Source organism: Triticum urartu, chromosome 3A (genome assembly GCF_056163025.1).
Source record: "Triticum urartu cultivar PI428250 chromosome 3A, HENAU_Tu73, whole genome shotgun sequence".
Lineage (NCBI taxonomy): Eukaryota > Viridiplantae > Streptophyta > Magnoliopsida > Poales > Poaceae > Triticum > Triticum urartu.
In genome coordinates, this window is record NC_141875.1 from 27,679,911 (window position 1) to 27,694,741 (window position 14,831).

The 14,831-nt window shown below is 45.6% G+C and overlaps 1 protein-coding gene and 1 pseudogene across 1 annotated transcript; both read right to left on the bottom strand.

Annotated features, from left to right (window-relative positions):
- Nucleotides 1-4,685: 4,685 nt before the first annotated feature.
- Nucleotides 4,686-6,147, bottom strand: LOC147978128 (uncharacterized; annotated as a pseudogene).
- Nucleotides 6,148-7,373: 1,226 nt separating this feature from the next.
- Nucleotides 7,374-7,933, bottom strand: LOC147978129 (uncharacterized). The gene has a single exon (XM_087516519.1). The coding sequence runs from the start codon at nt 7,854-7,856 to the stop codon at nt 7,374-7,376; it is 483 nt and encodes a 160-aa protein (XP_087372645.1). The 5' UTR covers nt 7,857-7,933.
- Between the last annotated feature and the right edge of the window lie 6,898 nt (nt 7,934-14,831).

The window sequence follows — 14,831 nt, forward strand, 5'->3', positions numbered from 1 at the left end:
ATCTTTTTTAGTAGCCTTATTTAATTTGTGGAAATCAATTACCATCCTATAACCAGTAATAATTCTTTGAGGAATCAATTCATGTTTATCATTGGGAACAACAGTAATACCTCCCTTCTTAGGGACACAATGGACAGGACTTACCCACTTACTATCAGCACCGGGATAAATTATACCTGCCTCAAGGAGCTTTAGTATCTCCTTTCTTACCACTTCTTTCATTTTAGGATTCAAACGGCGTTGATGATCACGAACTGGTTTAGCATCTTCTTCCAAATTAATTTTATGTTGGCATAGAGTGGGACTAATGCCCTTAAGATCATCAAGAGTATACCCAATAGCAGGACGGTGCTTCTTCAGAATTTTCAATAATCTCTCTTCTTCATGTTCTGAAAGGTTAGCACTAATAATAACAGGATATATCTTTTTCTCATCCAGATAAGCATATTTAAGAGTATCCGGTAACGGTTTAAGCTTAAACACGGGATCACCCTTGGGTGGAGGAGGATCTCCTAGGATTTCAACAGGTAAATTGTGTTTCAGAATAGGTTCATGTTTAAAGAATACTTCATCTAGTTCCCTTCTTTCATTCATAAACATATCATTTTCATAGTCTAGCAAATATTGTTCTAAAGGATCACTAGGAGGTACCGCAATAGAAGCAAGACCAATAATTTCATCTTTACTAGGTAATTCTTATTCACGGTGTTGTCTACTAAATTTATAAAAATTAAATTCATGAGTCATATGATCTAAACCGATAGTAACAACATCTCTTTTGCAATCTGTGGTAGCATTAATAGTATTTAAGAAGGGTCTACCAAGTATAATGGGACAGAAGCTATCTTGTGGGGAACCAAGAATAAGAAAATCAGCAGGATATTTAGTTTTCCCACACAAGACTTCAACATCTCTAACAATTCCCATTGGTGAAATAGTATCTCTATTAGCAAGTTTAATTGTGACATCAATATCTTCTAACTCAACAGGTGCAATGTCATGCATAATTTCTTTGTATAAGTCAACAAGTATTGCACTAGCACTAGCACCCATCTCACATAAGCCATGATAACAATGATCTCCTATTTTAACAGAAATAACAGGCATACCTACCACAGGTCTAGGTTTATCTGTATCACGGGGTTTAGCAATTCTAGCAGTTTCATCACGAGAAATAAATAACATGCCCATCAATATTATCAGACAAGAGATCTTTAACGATAGCAATACTAGGCTCAATTTTAACTTTCTCAGGAGGTGTATATGTTTTAATATTGCTTTTACGAACCACAGTTGAAGCTTTAGCATGATCCTTTATCCTAACAGGGAAAGGTGGTTTCTCAACATAAGAAGTAGGAACAATAGGATCATTATAAGTAATTGTCTTTTCTTCAACTTTAATAAGTGCAGCTACTTTTACTTCTATGGGAGGATGATATTTCAACCACTTCTCCTTGGCGAGATCAACATAAGCAGCAAAAGATTCATAGAAAGAAGCTACTATCTCAGAGTCAAGTCCATATTTAGTGCTAAATTTACGGAAAATATCGGTATCCATAAAAGATTTAACACAATCAAAACTAGGTGTCATACCTGACTCCTTACCATTATCGAGGTCCCAATCTTCGGAGTTGCGTTTAATTCTTTCCAATAAATCCCATTTGAATTCAATAGTCTTCATCATAAAAGAGCCAGCATAAGAAGTATCAAGCATGGCGCGATTGTTATCAGAAAGCCGAGCATAAAAATTTTGAATAATCATTTCTCTTGAGAGCTCATGATTGGGGCATGAATATAACATTGATTTAAGCCTCCCCAAGCTTGAGCGATGCTTTCTCCTTCGCGAGGCCAAAAATTATATATATAATTGCGATCACGATGAACAAGATGCATAGGATAAAACTTTTGATGAAATTCCAGTTTCAATCGTTTGTAATTCCAAGACTCCATATCATCACATAGCCTGTACCATGTCGATGCATCTCCCCTCAAAGATAAAGGGAAGACCTTCTTCTTAACAACATCTCCGGGTACACCTGCAAGCTTAAATAATCCACAAACTTCATCCACATATATTAGATGCTCATCAGGATGTTTTGTTCCATCTCCCAAAAAAGGATTAGCTAGCAGTTTTTCTACCATACCCAAAGGAATTTCGAAGCAAGCATTTTCATTTTCAGTAGGTTCAGTAGGTTGAGGAGAAACTCTTTGCCCTACTGGTCGGGGTGAAGATACCCCGAACAAGCCCCTCAGAGGATTACTTTCCATAGTAACAAGTGACAGTAAATTTTAGCACACTATATAAAATTTTCCTTACCAAATTCCACCTACCAAAGGCGCTTCACTCCCTGGCAACGACGCCAGAAAAGAGTCTTGATGACCCACAAGTATTGGGGATCTATCATAGAACTTTCGATAAGTAAGAGTGTCGAACCCAACGAGAAGCAAAAGGAAATGATAAGCGGTTTCCAGCAAGGTATTCTCTGCAAGTACTGAAATAAGTGGTAAAAGATAGTTTTGTGATAAGATAATTTGTAACGCGCAAGTAACAAAAGTAAATAAGGTGCAGCAAGGTGGCCCAATCCTTTTTGTAGCAAAGGACAAGCCTGGACAAACTCTTATATGATGTAAAGCGCTCCCGTGGACACATGGGAATATCGTCAAGCTAGTTTTCATCACGCTCATATGATTCGCGTTCGGTACTTTGATAATTTGGTACGTGGGTGGACCGGTGCTTGGGTGCTGCCCTTACTTGGACAAGCATCCCACTTATGATTAACCTCTATTGCAAGCATCCGCAAATACAACAAAAGTATTAAGGTAAACCTAACCATAGCATGAAACATATGGATCCAAATCAACCCCTTACGAAGCAACGCATAAACTAGGGCTTCAGCTTCTGTCACTCTAGCAACCCATCATCTACTTATTACTTCCCAATGCCTTCCTCTAGGCCCAAACAATGTTGAAGTGTCATGTAGTCGACGTTCACATAACACCACTAGAGGAGAGACAACATACATCTCATCAAAATATCGAACGAATACCAAATTCACATGACTACTAATAGCAAGACTTCTCCCATGTCCTCAGGAACAAAGTAACTACTCACAAAGCATAAACATGTTCATAATCAGAGGGGTATTAATGTGCATATAGGATCTGAACATATGATCTTCCAGCAATTAAACCAACTAGCATCAACTACAAGGAGTAATTAACACTACTAGCAACCTACTAGCACCAATCCCAGACTTGGAGACAAGAATTGGATACAAGAGATGAACTAGGGTTTTGAGATGGGATGGTGCTGATGAAGATGTTGATGGAGATTGCCCTCTCCCGATGAGAGGAGCGTTGGTGATGACGATGGCGATGATTTCCCCCTCCAGGAGGGAAGTTTCCCTGGCAGAACAGCCCCGCCAGAACCCTAGATTGGTTCCGCCAAGGTTTCGCCTCGTGGCGGCAGAGTTTCGTCCGAGAAGATGGCTTCTGATTTTTTTCCCATCGAAAGAGTCCATATAGCAGAAGATGGTCACCGGATGGCCACCAAGGGGCCCACGAGGTAGGGGGCGCGCCCAGGGGGGTAGGGCGCGCCCCCCACCCTCGTGGGCAGGGTGTGGCCCCCTGGTGAAGTTCTTGTGCTTGATGTTTTTTATATATTTGGAAAACATCATCCGTGAAGTTTCAGGACTTTTGGAGCTGTGCAGAATAGGTCTCTAATATTTGCTCCTTTTCCAGCCAGAATCCCAGCTGCCGGCATTCTCCCTCTTTATGTAAACCTTGTAAAATAAGAGAGAATAGGCATAAGTATTGTGACATAATGTGTAATAACAGCCCATAATGCAATAAATATTGATATAAAAGCATGATGCAAAATGGACGTATCAATCCGCACACAAATTATCGAGCACCCTGACCTCCAAAGCATCAATATCGGAATCATTCATGGGTGTAACCGCTGCAAAGTTACGAATCATCTCTAAAGTCCGCTCCGCCTCTAAATCCAGGATATCATTGACAGAATTTGAAATTTCACTATCATTACTACCTAGTGAAACTCCTAATAGGTTTGCATTATTAATAATCTCATCATTAGAAAAATGCAAAATGGAATTACAGGTATTAACCGACATACCAGTAGTGACCTCGACGTCACGAAGCTTGGCCGCCCTCATGGCGCACCGCTGCTATATGTCGTCAACCTCTGGATGATCCTGGAGACGGCAGCTTAACCGTTGCCCCACAGAGACTGGATCCGGAATCCCTCCAAATGCAATAACCTCCTCACGAGTGACCCTGCTCGGGGTGGGGCCTCCTGCCTCACCCCTAACATGCATTCGGTCGACCTCCTTCGACGAAACAGCGGGAACGCCTGAAAGCGGTGGGGCACTCCATGGCGCCGCCGACGTCGGCCGCTCCCCGCGGCAAAGAGTCACAGACATATCGGGGGAGGGGAGTGCCTGGGCCTCCTACCCATGCTCCCCATCCACCCCGGCCCTCTAGCAAGAGGGGCTCGCCGGCACCACAGGGGAAGAGAGCGCCGAGGCCACCTGCCCCGAGCCCTCTCCAGAAGGCGGAGCCGCCGCCTGCAGCTCCAGCACCGCGAGAGAAGAAGAGGGTGCCGAGGCCACCTGCCCCGGACCCCCTCCCGAAGGTAAGACCTCCACCACCGAAACCGCGTCCTAAGGAGAGGCAACACACTGAGCAGGAGAGGGAGTGGCCTCCTGCCTAGACTCCTCCTCCTCTCCCCTGACCGAGGTCGGCGAGCCACCAAGAATGGGACTCACAGCATCGTCAAAATCCAAGGTAGGTAACGTGTGCTCAAAAACCTCGTCTGACTCCATCCGGTCACTCCAAAGTCTCGGAGGCGCAGAAGCAGGCTTGAAAGACCCAAATCTCAGAGAGGTCATAGGCACCAAAGAGGGTGGTGCCGTCCCATCCCCGGGCGTCTGAGAAACGGGCCCCGTTCCATTGGACAACTCTCGTGTAGCAGCATCGACTGGTGCCTCCTTAGCTCCTGAGTTGTCATCTCCCTCGTGCATGTCAACATCAGACCCATTGGCAGCCTCGGCGAACAGATCCTCATCCTCAAACTCAATCACGTGGTTATAAATCTAGCCTCTATATGTCCACTTGACCACATCAGGCATGAACTCAATATCCAGAACACTCACCAGTAGTTGGGCTACCCCGTGAGCTTTGGTAAATGCCATATCCACTCTCTCAGTTTTCCCCACCATAATGCCCAAGCTAGCCACGACCCTAGCATCCTGCATCGGCTTCTAGGGAGCCCCGGAAAAACGCAGCCAAACCTAAGTAAGAGGCTTACCCTGAGGTTCAACCTTCTTCCACCCATGGAAATCGAGGATACATTCTGTGCCTGGCACTTTACACATCCCTAAACACTTTTGCCTCGAGATTAATGAGCTCCCACTGGAAGTCACATGGAGCTAACTCCTTAAGTCTCTGCACAATCTGGGTTTCAGAGACATTTCCTTTGGTAACTTTCACCACCCCAGTGGTCATACTGAGGGTCTCCTCTGGAATCTCCCTCACACTAGGAGACTCAAAAAATGTGAGCTCAGCACAATACACGCCATACATCATTAGAGACGGCATTTGATCACGCAAAATCGGGCATTCTGCCATATCATGTGCCGGCTTGCCGCAAGTATCACATAGTTCAGCCACACATTCAGCAATAAAATGACCCTTCTCTCCACAACGATAGCACAACATTTTCTCCTCCTTGCGCGCCCACTTGGACGCCCTATCCGAATTAGCCCTGTCGGTCGCCTCCACTGACGCTGACCCCGTGGTCTCATTCCCGGGTATCTCAGCATTAGCGAGGGTCGTCACCACATCCATGGCCTGACCGGATAGCCCCGGCGCCTCGGCAACCCCCGGCGGCGTTAGACTGCTCAACAACCACATGCTGCCGATGACGAAACCTGCCACCTCGGCCACCTCGACCACCACGATGACCGCGGTATCCGCCCGCTGCCGATAGGCCAGGCCAGGCGCCCCCTCAACAAAACCACCCGGAGGACAAAGGTCTCTCCGCAGAATCATCACTCTGCCAAGCATATCCACGGCCACCACCCGTCGATGAAGAACCACGGTGTTGGCCGTCCCCAAAGGCATTGTACCCATCATCTCCCCAATGACCCCCGGGGCATTCCAGAAGCACCTCCAGCACCCGCGAATTGAGGTGGCGGCGCCTGCGTCTGCACCGGCCTAGACAGATTCTACATCGGCCTCACGACGCAGTGAGGCGGCGGGGCCGCCTGAGGCAGTTGACCGGGCGTCACACCCTGATGCCCCAGCATGGGTGCCCTGGGCGCGATCGCACCACCCCAGACCGCAGCGGCAACCAACGCCAGACCTTGCGCCGGCGGGCGAGGACCGAGCGCCGTCCCGCCTCGACCCCCAGCAGACAGCCCCGCCGCACCCTACGTCGGCAGCCGAGCCCCTGGAAGAGCAGCACCAGCTCGTCCCACAACCGCATTTGCCGTCCCAAGTCCCACCGCAGATCCCCGGCTAGCAGCAGTGGCCGGCGGCGGCACTCCGCGACTGGAGCCAGGAACCGGCAGCGCCGCCGCACCACGGCCATTGCCAAAGCCCGGCGGCGGGCCGCACCCCCCCGGCGGCAAACCTGCCCCGTGGCCCCTCATGGCCCCTAGGGGAGGGATTCACCTAGCGTGGCCAAGCCCAGAAGAACGAAGCCGCAGTTTCCTCCGATGGAAAACCCTAGGGCGCAAGAAGGACGATCGCGACGTAGATGGAATACTGATGCATGCAACTTCGCGTTCGCTGTCGATTGAATTCGGACTAGTATGGGCCACATACCCAACAGTCCCTGGCCCAACGACATCAAGCGAAAAATCAGCCAAAACCGGCCCACTTCGGCCCAGGAGCGAATTCAAACGCTTATGGGGAGCCGCCGCGATCTGGATCGCCATGTTTGCCGGTGTCGCTGCCGCGACTACCACCGGCTCCGATGAACCACACGGCGAAGCATCTCCTTCTTCTCTCCCGCATGAAGCCCTATCCTGGCCCGATCATCGGGGGGTAGGACTTTGTCGACCGTCATCGCCACTTCCTCTTCGTCGTAGCCGGAGTTGAAAAATTCGCAAATGTGGTCAGATGGCATCGGCGACGGCGGAGATGCCGGAGTCGCATCCACATCCCCGTCCCCATCGTCCTCGTCGGCGTCGGCGAGGGCCCAGAACCGTCCCCCACCCGCCGTCGGTCGCCGGAGTTGGGAGGCGGTGCACCCGCGAACACTCCGTCAGTCGTGTGTCCAATCCTTTAGTCTGTTTAGTGGGAGGGACTGATTGATTAACGGCCATGCTAGCTAATCCTAACGACTAGTACCTTACGAGAGTGGTAGTAGTGGTTGGGTAGTGGTGGTAATCCATGGCGGCGTGCTCCCTATGATCAGGAGCAGCCTGGTGGCGGAGGCGCGCTGTGTTGTAGTTGTAGGCGTAGCCGGCGTCGTCGACGACATTGTTGTGCCACGCAGGAAGCTTCGGCGCCTCGTGGGCCTTGTCTTGCATATAGGCGGCGTAATAGCCGTGGCCACCGGTGGCATCGACGACGGAGGCGTGGTCAGGTTTCACCCCGCCGTCGTGGTGGGCGTGGGCCTTGCGCCCATGCTCATCAAGAGCCCGCTGATGGTCGTAGGCCGTAGCCGGCTTGTGGTCGGCGGCAGCGGCGTTGTAGCCGTTCCCGTTCTCGCGGTACCCCCTGTGGCCGCGGCGACGGCCGCTGCAGCCGCCTTGGTTGGACCGCTCGCCGCCGTAGTCGTCCTTTATGCCGCCGCCGAAACAGGAGCTGAACTCGAAGCACATTCTTGCTGGCGAGTGGCGATTCGACTTCGTGTCTAACTCTTTCTGTTTTCTTTGTTTGCACTTGCACTAGACTGGAGGACAAGACTATCTGGATTGGAGGTGCACCGAGGAGGCTTATCTGGCTGTGTTATTCGAGTAGTAGTGGTGGTGGTGGTGGTAGGGGTATATATGCTCCGGGTGCTGGGGCGACGTGTGTGGAGCCTTGGCCTAGGAAAAGCAGAGTCCGGGTTCACACCTCCGGGAATGTATCTGGTGCACCGGGGCAATTAGTGCTACCGGTGCACCGGCCCTATGTTGCACACTAAAAAATGTTCGAAAAAATCTGTAAAAAATTTAGTGCATTGACACAACATCAATGTACGTTGTCACAAAAATTCAAATCAAAATTTGAAACATTGCTCGAGATACAAAAATGACAAATTTGACACTGAATAGTACATAACACAAGTTGGGCTTTAATTTTGGCCCATTAGCACATTGATGTAAAATTTGTCATTTTTTTATCTCGAGCAATGTTTCGAATTTTGATTTGAATTTTTGTGACAACTTACACTGATGTTGTGTCAATGCATTAAATTTTTGTCCGGATTTTTTCAAACATTTTTGAGTGTGCAATGGAGTCCGGTGCACCGGTAGCACCAATTGCCCCGGTGCACCAGATACGTTCCCTCACACCTCTCCCTTGCGACCCCAGTGCCGGTCCCGATCTACAGAGATCAGGTTCGTCCAACACCTTCTGAAGCGCGTCTTCTCTTCACCGGGAGGCGTGTCTTCGGGTCAACAGCTCCGTCTTGAGCACAGTGATGGTGGTGTTATCGTGTCGGGGTCGTGCTCCCTCTAGTCAAATCAGGATGGTGGGCGGCGAGCGCGACACATCGTGGCGGGCGGTGCCGCGCCGCGGCAGTATCGACGATCGATTCCGGAGGCAGCAAAGATGCCGCGGGCGGTTGGAAATGGGTGGCCTGTTGCCTTGTGGACGGCACGACGGTCATCCATGCTCTCTCTCTCTCCCTGCTCATTCATCTCGGAACAGAGCACTCCCCGGAACACGACTCCTTCAAGGCACTCACTCTGTAAAGAAAGAAATATAAGAGCATTTATATTTGCTTAGGGAGGAAGTAGAATTTTATCCTAACGTTTGTCGTTTGCCAAATCTTTTCATCGTAAGGAAAAAAACAAAGGTAAGCAAGTAGTCACAATGGCCACGAGAAAATTCTCTCAGAATGACCAAGGCGATAGTGGATGGTGGGTCGCTAACACCTTATGGCTGTAGGTAGACACTGGTCATGGCTGCATGCATCACTCTGATGCAGAGCCAAGGGTCATCCTCCTTTTCAAAAAAAAGGTAGACACTATAGTCTCTCCTAGGGCATGTGGCCCCAAGGCATGTTTCCAGGATTCCCCCGGACTATTTGAGTTTGGGCAATGATGCCTGGCCGGCTGGCCCGTCTTGTTGATGCACCTTGCTCGTGATGCCTACTGCCTTGCCGGAACGCCCGCACATCTGCAAGACAAGCAGGATTTAGTCATGGCATTGGCGTTCTGCCAAATTTAGTTGGCAAACAAAGAGACTACCAAGGTTCATTGTAAACATAGTTTTTTTTGCCGGAATTTTCATGGCAAGCAAAGCACAGTTGAGATCCAGAAGATGCTACCAAACTTTTGCCAATGCATAACGGACTGCAATCTGCATGGCCCATCAACTCGGTGTTCATTGCTCTCGTTCATGCCTCATTGTGCGTTCATGCCTCATGGTGTTCTTAAGGGGAATATTTTGCTTGTCAGAATAATCAATCACTTCTTTGGACTGGGTCAGAGTCGTGGAACGCGAGAGACTGACAATTTATGCGTCTACCCTACACTTTGTCCATTAATTTGAACATGCTTTTTCATGGAAGACCATTGACCTGGATTGGGACTAGTGTCAAAGTCTTTAAGGAGAATGCTCTCTGATATTCAGGGTGACGCCTTACTTTTAGTGTACTTAACACTTTAATTATCTCTGTTCCATAATCGGCGGCGAATATCAAGTGGGGGCTAGCTACAGCTACTCGTCGACAACGGACCCTGGAGCAGCGGAGATTCAGGCCTGGTGGTTGGGGTTGGAATTAGCAAGGGAGAGGAAAAATTGGAAAGATCCATATAGAGTTCGATTGCAAAGGTGTGGTTATGATGCTAAACAACAGCGACAAGAACTTGTCAGCCTCCGGGCCTTTGATTCAGTATCTGATGGAGGATTAGGGAGTTTCAGGAAGCTAAAGGTGAGCTGGGTTCAGGGATCAGCTAATAGTGCTGCTCACTATCTAGCAAGTGAGGGACTCTGTTGATGGTAGTTTGGTTTCGGACAGTCCTCCCCAGGATTGTATTTTACAGATTATATCCTCAGAAATTTCGGAGAACTTTGCATAAACAAAGAAATTAGTTTCCCTAAAACAAATTGTGTTTACTTAACACTTTAATTAACTCATCTTAAAGTTCATTTGGGAGATGACGTCATGAAAATCCAAGACAATAAACAAATTTGACAAACATATGAGCCACTTGCCAGGAAATAGAAAGGAAAGCACATAATTTGGCACCTGGGCATATCTGAGTGCATTAGTAGTATATATATATATATATATATATATATATATATATATATATATATATATATATATATGGAAAAACAAAAGGATAATAACCTGTCCATTGCTACTGGCTACCGCACTCGATATGCCGCTGCCTTTATTCTCTTACAAGCCTAGTGGAATGTGCTACTCTCCCTTCTCTTCTAACTGGATGTGGCAAAAGGATTGACCAGCCACCCGATATATGCTTAAACAAGAAGAAACCAAAAGGGAAGGTAGATTCTTGGTAGGGGACCAGAATTGGATTGGGAACAAATTGCAGGGTGCCAGCAAGGATGGACGTATGGGTATGCGCCAACAAGTTAACTTGATATCAATCTTTGAAGGTGCTTGTCCACCGAAAGTTCGAATTATTGGAGACTGATGCCACTTGTTATGGATTATGTAGTATCAAGTAGTTAATTTCTGGTTTACTCGTTCAAGACCTTGACTAGTAATCCCATGTAAATAAGATCATCTTTGTGTGAGATGAAACAATTGCATTTTCCATCATGGAGATTTCTTTTGTACATTCTCTGCAGGAGGCATAGGATCGAATTTGAGTAGGACCGGGCCACACTAGAAAAGTTTGGACTAATATTCTTCAAAAGGGAAGTGTTGTCCCTTAGTTTAAATAGTGTAGTGCTTTTCGAGCTCTTCTTCCTTTAATTAACCACACTAACTTTTGGAGTTGTTCTAAAAAAAGTATTTTTTTGCACCAACCTAATGCACACTTTGTGGATAGGTATATGACCTAATTAACTATCAGAAAAGGATATATGTTGATTGTTTTAGCTATTTTAAAATGGTATGTACTATAAAAGCATGTGAGCACTATTAAAATGATGGAACCACTAGCACTAGTGTGATAAGGGTGATCACTATTCTGATGGAGTATCTATATTTCGCTATATGATCTGATGGTTAGTCATGAGAAGTTCACTAGTTGTACACATGTACTTTTGCCAACACAGATGACAAAAGGAAATTGTTTTTAACGCAGGCACTCATATAATTAAGTAGACAAGTGTTCACAGGGTGTATATTCTTCTTGTATTTGAAAGAAGCTCGATCAGGGATCTAATTCTCAGAACTATCTACAAGTTGAATTTTAGTTTGTTCGTGCAACATATAGAGTAGAAAACCTAGGAAATATGATCATTTCCCCTGGAAGATCAAGCGGTTCGATTTCTTAAGGTAGATTTCCTTTAAATTTTCTGAAATTGAATCAAACTCAGCCCAATGCTTTCTTTAAAATAGCTATTGTTTTCGATGTATTTCCTAGTTGATTAATTATACATGTTCTAACCATTATTCTCGAGGAGAAACTATTAGTGCTAACATAATGTGTAATCTAAAACCTATATCACCTAATTAAAGCTTATAAGACATGAATACATATAGAAAGATTCATGCTTTCACATTTTTCTGAACTATACATAAAAGCATGTGGCAAAGTGGAAATAACATACTCCCTCCATTTTTATATACAAGGCCACTATGGAATATACATTTTGCATCTATACAAGGCCACCAACAATAATCAAGGCAAAATTAATGATATTTTCTCGTACTAGCAACCTGTTTAATAGTTGCATGCATGCAGTCATAATGACAATCAGCTACTTCCTCCACTCATTTTTCTTGCATGCATGTGGGGTATTAATGATCCCAGTAAACAAAAAGAAAAACTAACTTTCAAAGCAGACATTAAATTTTACATTGGTACCTGTAATTTGAGTTTGTGGCCTTGTATATAAAAATGGAGGGAGTATCTAAGACATACTCTGAAGCATGTGGCAAGTGACTCTAGAGGTGTCCCCGCAACCAGCCAAAAGATGCTGCAGTATTCCATCTGATGGCCGCGGTTAGCGGCCGGTGACAGTCGGGTGCTCTCTTGTCCTTTTTTCCTCATCTTCCTCCCACATGTGCTCCCGTCGCCTGCCATGGTCCCTCTGTCGTTGTTCTTACCAAATATTTTGTCCTACCACGGGGCTACTAGCTCTATGATAGGTTCCCTGGGGCCGCCTTCACGCCATACTTTGACCATCAGTTTGACGAATTAAAGATATATTATGTTCTACAGAACTTAAACCATTAATTTTTTTCAAGTACAAATTCAACGTTGTAATTTTTGTGGCAGATAAGCCACACAATTCAATACAGTGCACATTACTCTGATATTATTTATATCTATAATTGATGTTCAAAGTTGAATTCTAGAAAATGAGAACGCCATATGGATTGGGATGAAAGAAGTGTCTTCCACAAATGAATGTATGAAAATTACCCATAAAATATTTCCTTTTATGTTGAAGCTTATCACTAATGTTTTAGTCATCCATGTGAGGTGACCATCACAAAAAGACTATTCTGAAGTAGTGGACCTTCATGAAATGAATTAGATTTGTACACCGTGGTGGACTAATTTTCGTCTTCTATATGCCTAACAATCTGGTCTTTCACGTGACAATTTTGAAAAAATCATGGTCATGGGTGCGGAGGGGGACAATTGTCCACCCAACAGTTGAGTCACAACGGAGTACCTTTGTGGTCTCCTGTGGTCATGACTCCTGAGTCATGATCATGGATGTCTGAAACTAGGTCTAGTACGAGTCATCTTAGGGCTGTTTAGAGCTCACTCGGGATGATTTTTACTATTTTTGTATAACCTAGCAAATTCAACTAATGGTAGGCTGCGTTTATTGCACCGATGCTTTTTGAGGAAATAATTCGGTCTATCAGTCCACAAGATTTGGTAATGGCTCATGACATGGGAACATCAGACTGGAAACATCATGACATGGTTCTCTAGTCCTAGGACTTTTTCTAGTCCCAACTAAAAAGTCCCTAGTCCCTAAAAAGTCCCTCCCTATTTCTTTCCAGAGACTAAAAAGTCCCTAGTCCCTTCCTAGAGGCTATTAAATGACCATGTTGCCCCTAGTATATAGAAAAATAACAATCAAACAACACCATGGGGTGGCGGGCCAATAGGTGCATGGAGGGGCATTGTTGGAAAAGTCTCAAAAAGACTCTCCTTGAGAGTCTTCTTCATTTAGTCCCAAATGCCTAGTTTAGTCCCTAAAAAGTCCCTCCCGTTTGATAAAAAAGTCTCTAAGAGGGACTTTTTCTAGTCTCTACACAAAAGAGTCCCTGGAAACAAACACCCCCTTTATTCATTGAACAGGCTCTCCATGGAATACCATAACACTGTAATTCATTCGCATAATTTATCTTGTTTCTAAATGATTTGGTTTTTTCGTCGTATGTACATGATGTCATTAACCTCCGGGGGAAACAACAAATATGATGTCACAAACATATGTGCCACTTGTCAGCAAAAGAAATCGAAGCACATCATGACATCAGGCTAACTAAAGTTAATAAGTGAGCTCTCAACAACAGCACCAACTTCAAGCCTTGAGACAAGGAAGACTGAGTGTGACAAGAAAAAAGAAAGTGAAGTCACACACATCCGCTTAACAAGATGACAAGAAATGGGGACTCAGCTGTGGTTTCATAATACTTTCTTTCACTTTATTGTATGACACAAAAAGAAAGCAGCTACAGCAAAAGCACAAGCAAGCAACCATGGTGACTGGCTAATGAAAGCATCTACAATCAAAGCTTCATGGAGAAGTAGGACCTTCTTCCTACCGCACATCCATCGACAAAATATGTGGATGCTCTGACCAAATTGACGTCCTCACATACACTATCACAAGTGCCTTTCAGTTTCAGTAGCTGAGAGGACTAATTGAAATCCACACAGAAAGGGAAAACAGAGCAACCGGGCAGAACATAAGTAGAGGCAGTGTTCCGGGCGGGGGAGAAAGGATTGATGAACGGTAACCTGCCCATGTAGGAAATCACAACTTCGACCAACAAGGAAATCAACAAACTTGATGTCACAAATGTATGAGCACCTAGCTAGAAAAGAAGGCACATCATTTGGCAGGACGGCTTATATGTGTGCATTACTAGGTATGTGGATAAACAAATGGCTGGTCACAATTCCGTTGCCGCATTATCCCATGTGCAGCCGCCTTTATTCTCCTACAAAACTGGTGGAATAATCTATTGCTCTCTTTCCTATTTTGATTTGGTATAGAGAAATGATTGCTCAGCCACATAACCATATGCTTAAATAAGAAGAAACTAAAGGCAGGTTACATTCATCATAGAAAGGGGGGAACGTGAATTGGATTGGGGACAAATTACATAGCGCCAATAAGGATGGACATGGATATGTAGTGAAGTTAATTACATATCAATATGCGTTAAGTTGACTATCCACCAAAAGTCCCAATTATTGGAGTTAGATGCAACTTGTTATGGATTATCTATTATCAAGTGGTTCATTTCT

Coding starts and splice junctions, on each gene's coding strand:
- LOC147978129 (XM_087516519.1), bottom strand. CDS start 7,856: ATGTGCTTCGAGTTCAGCTCCTGTTTCGGCGGCGGCATAAAGGACGAC.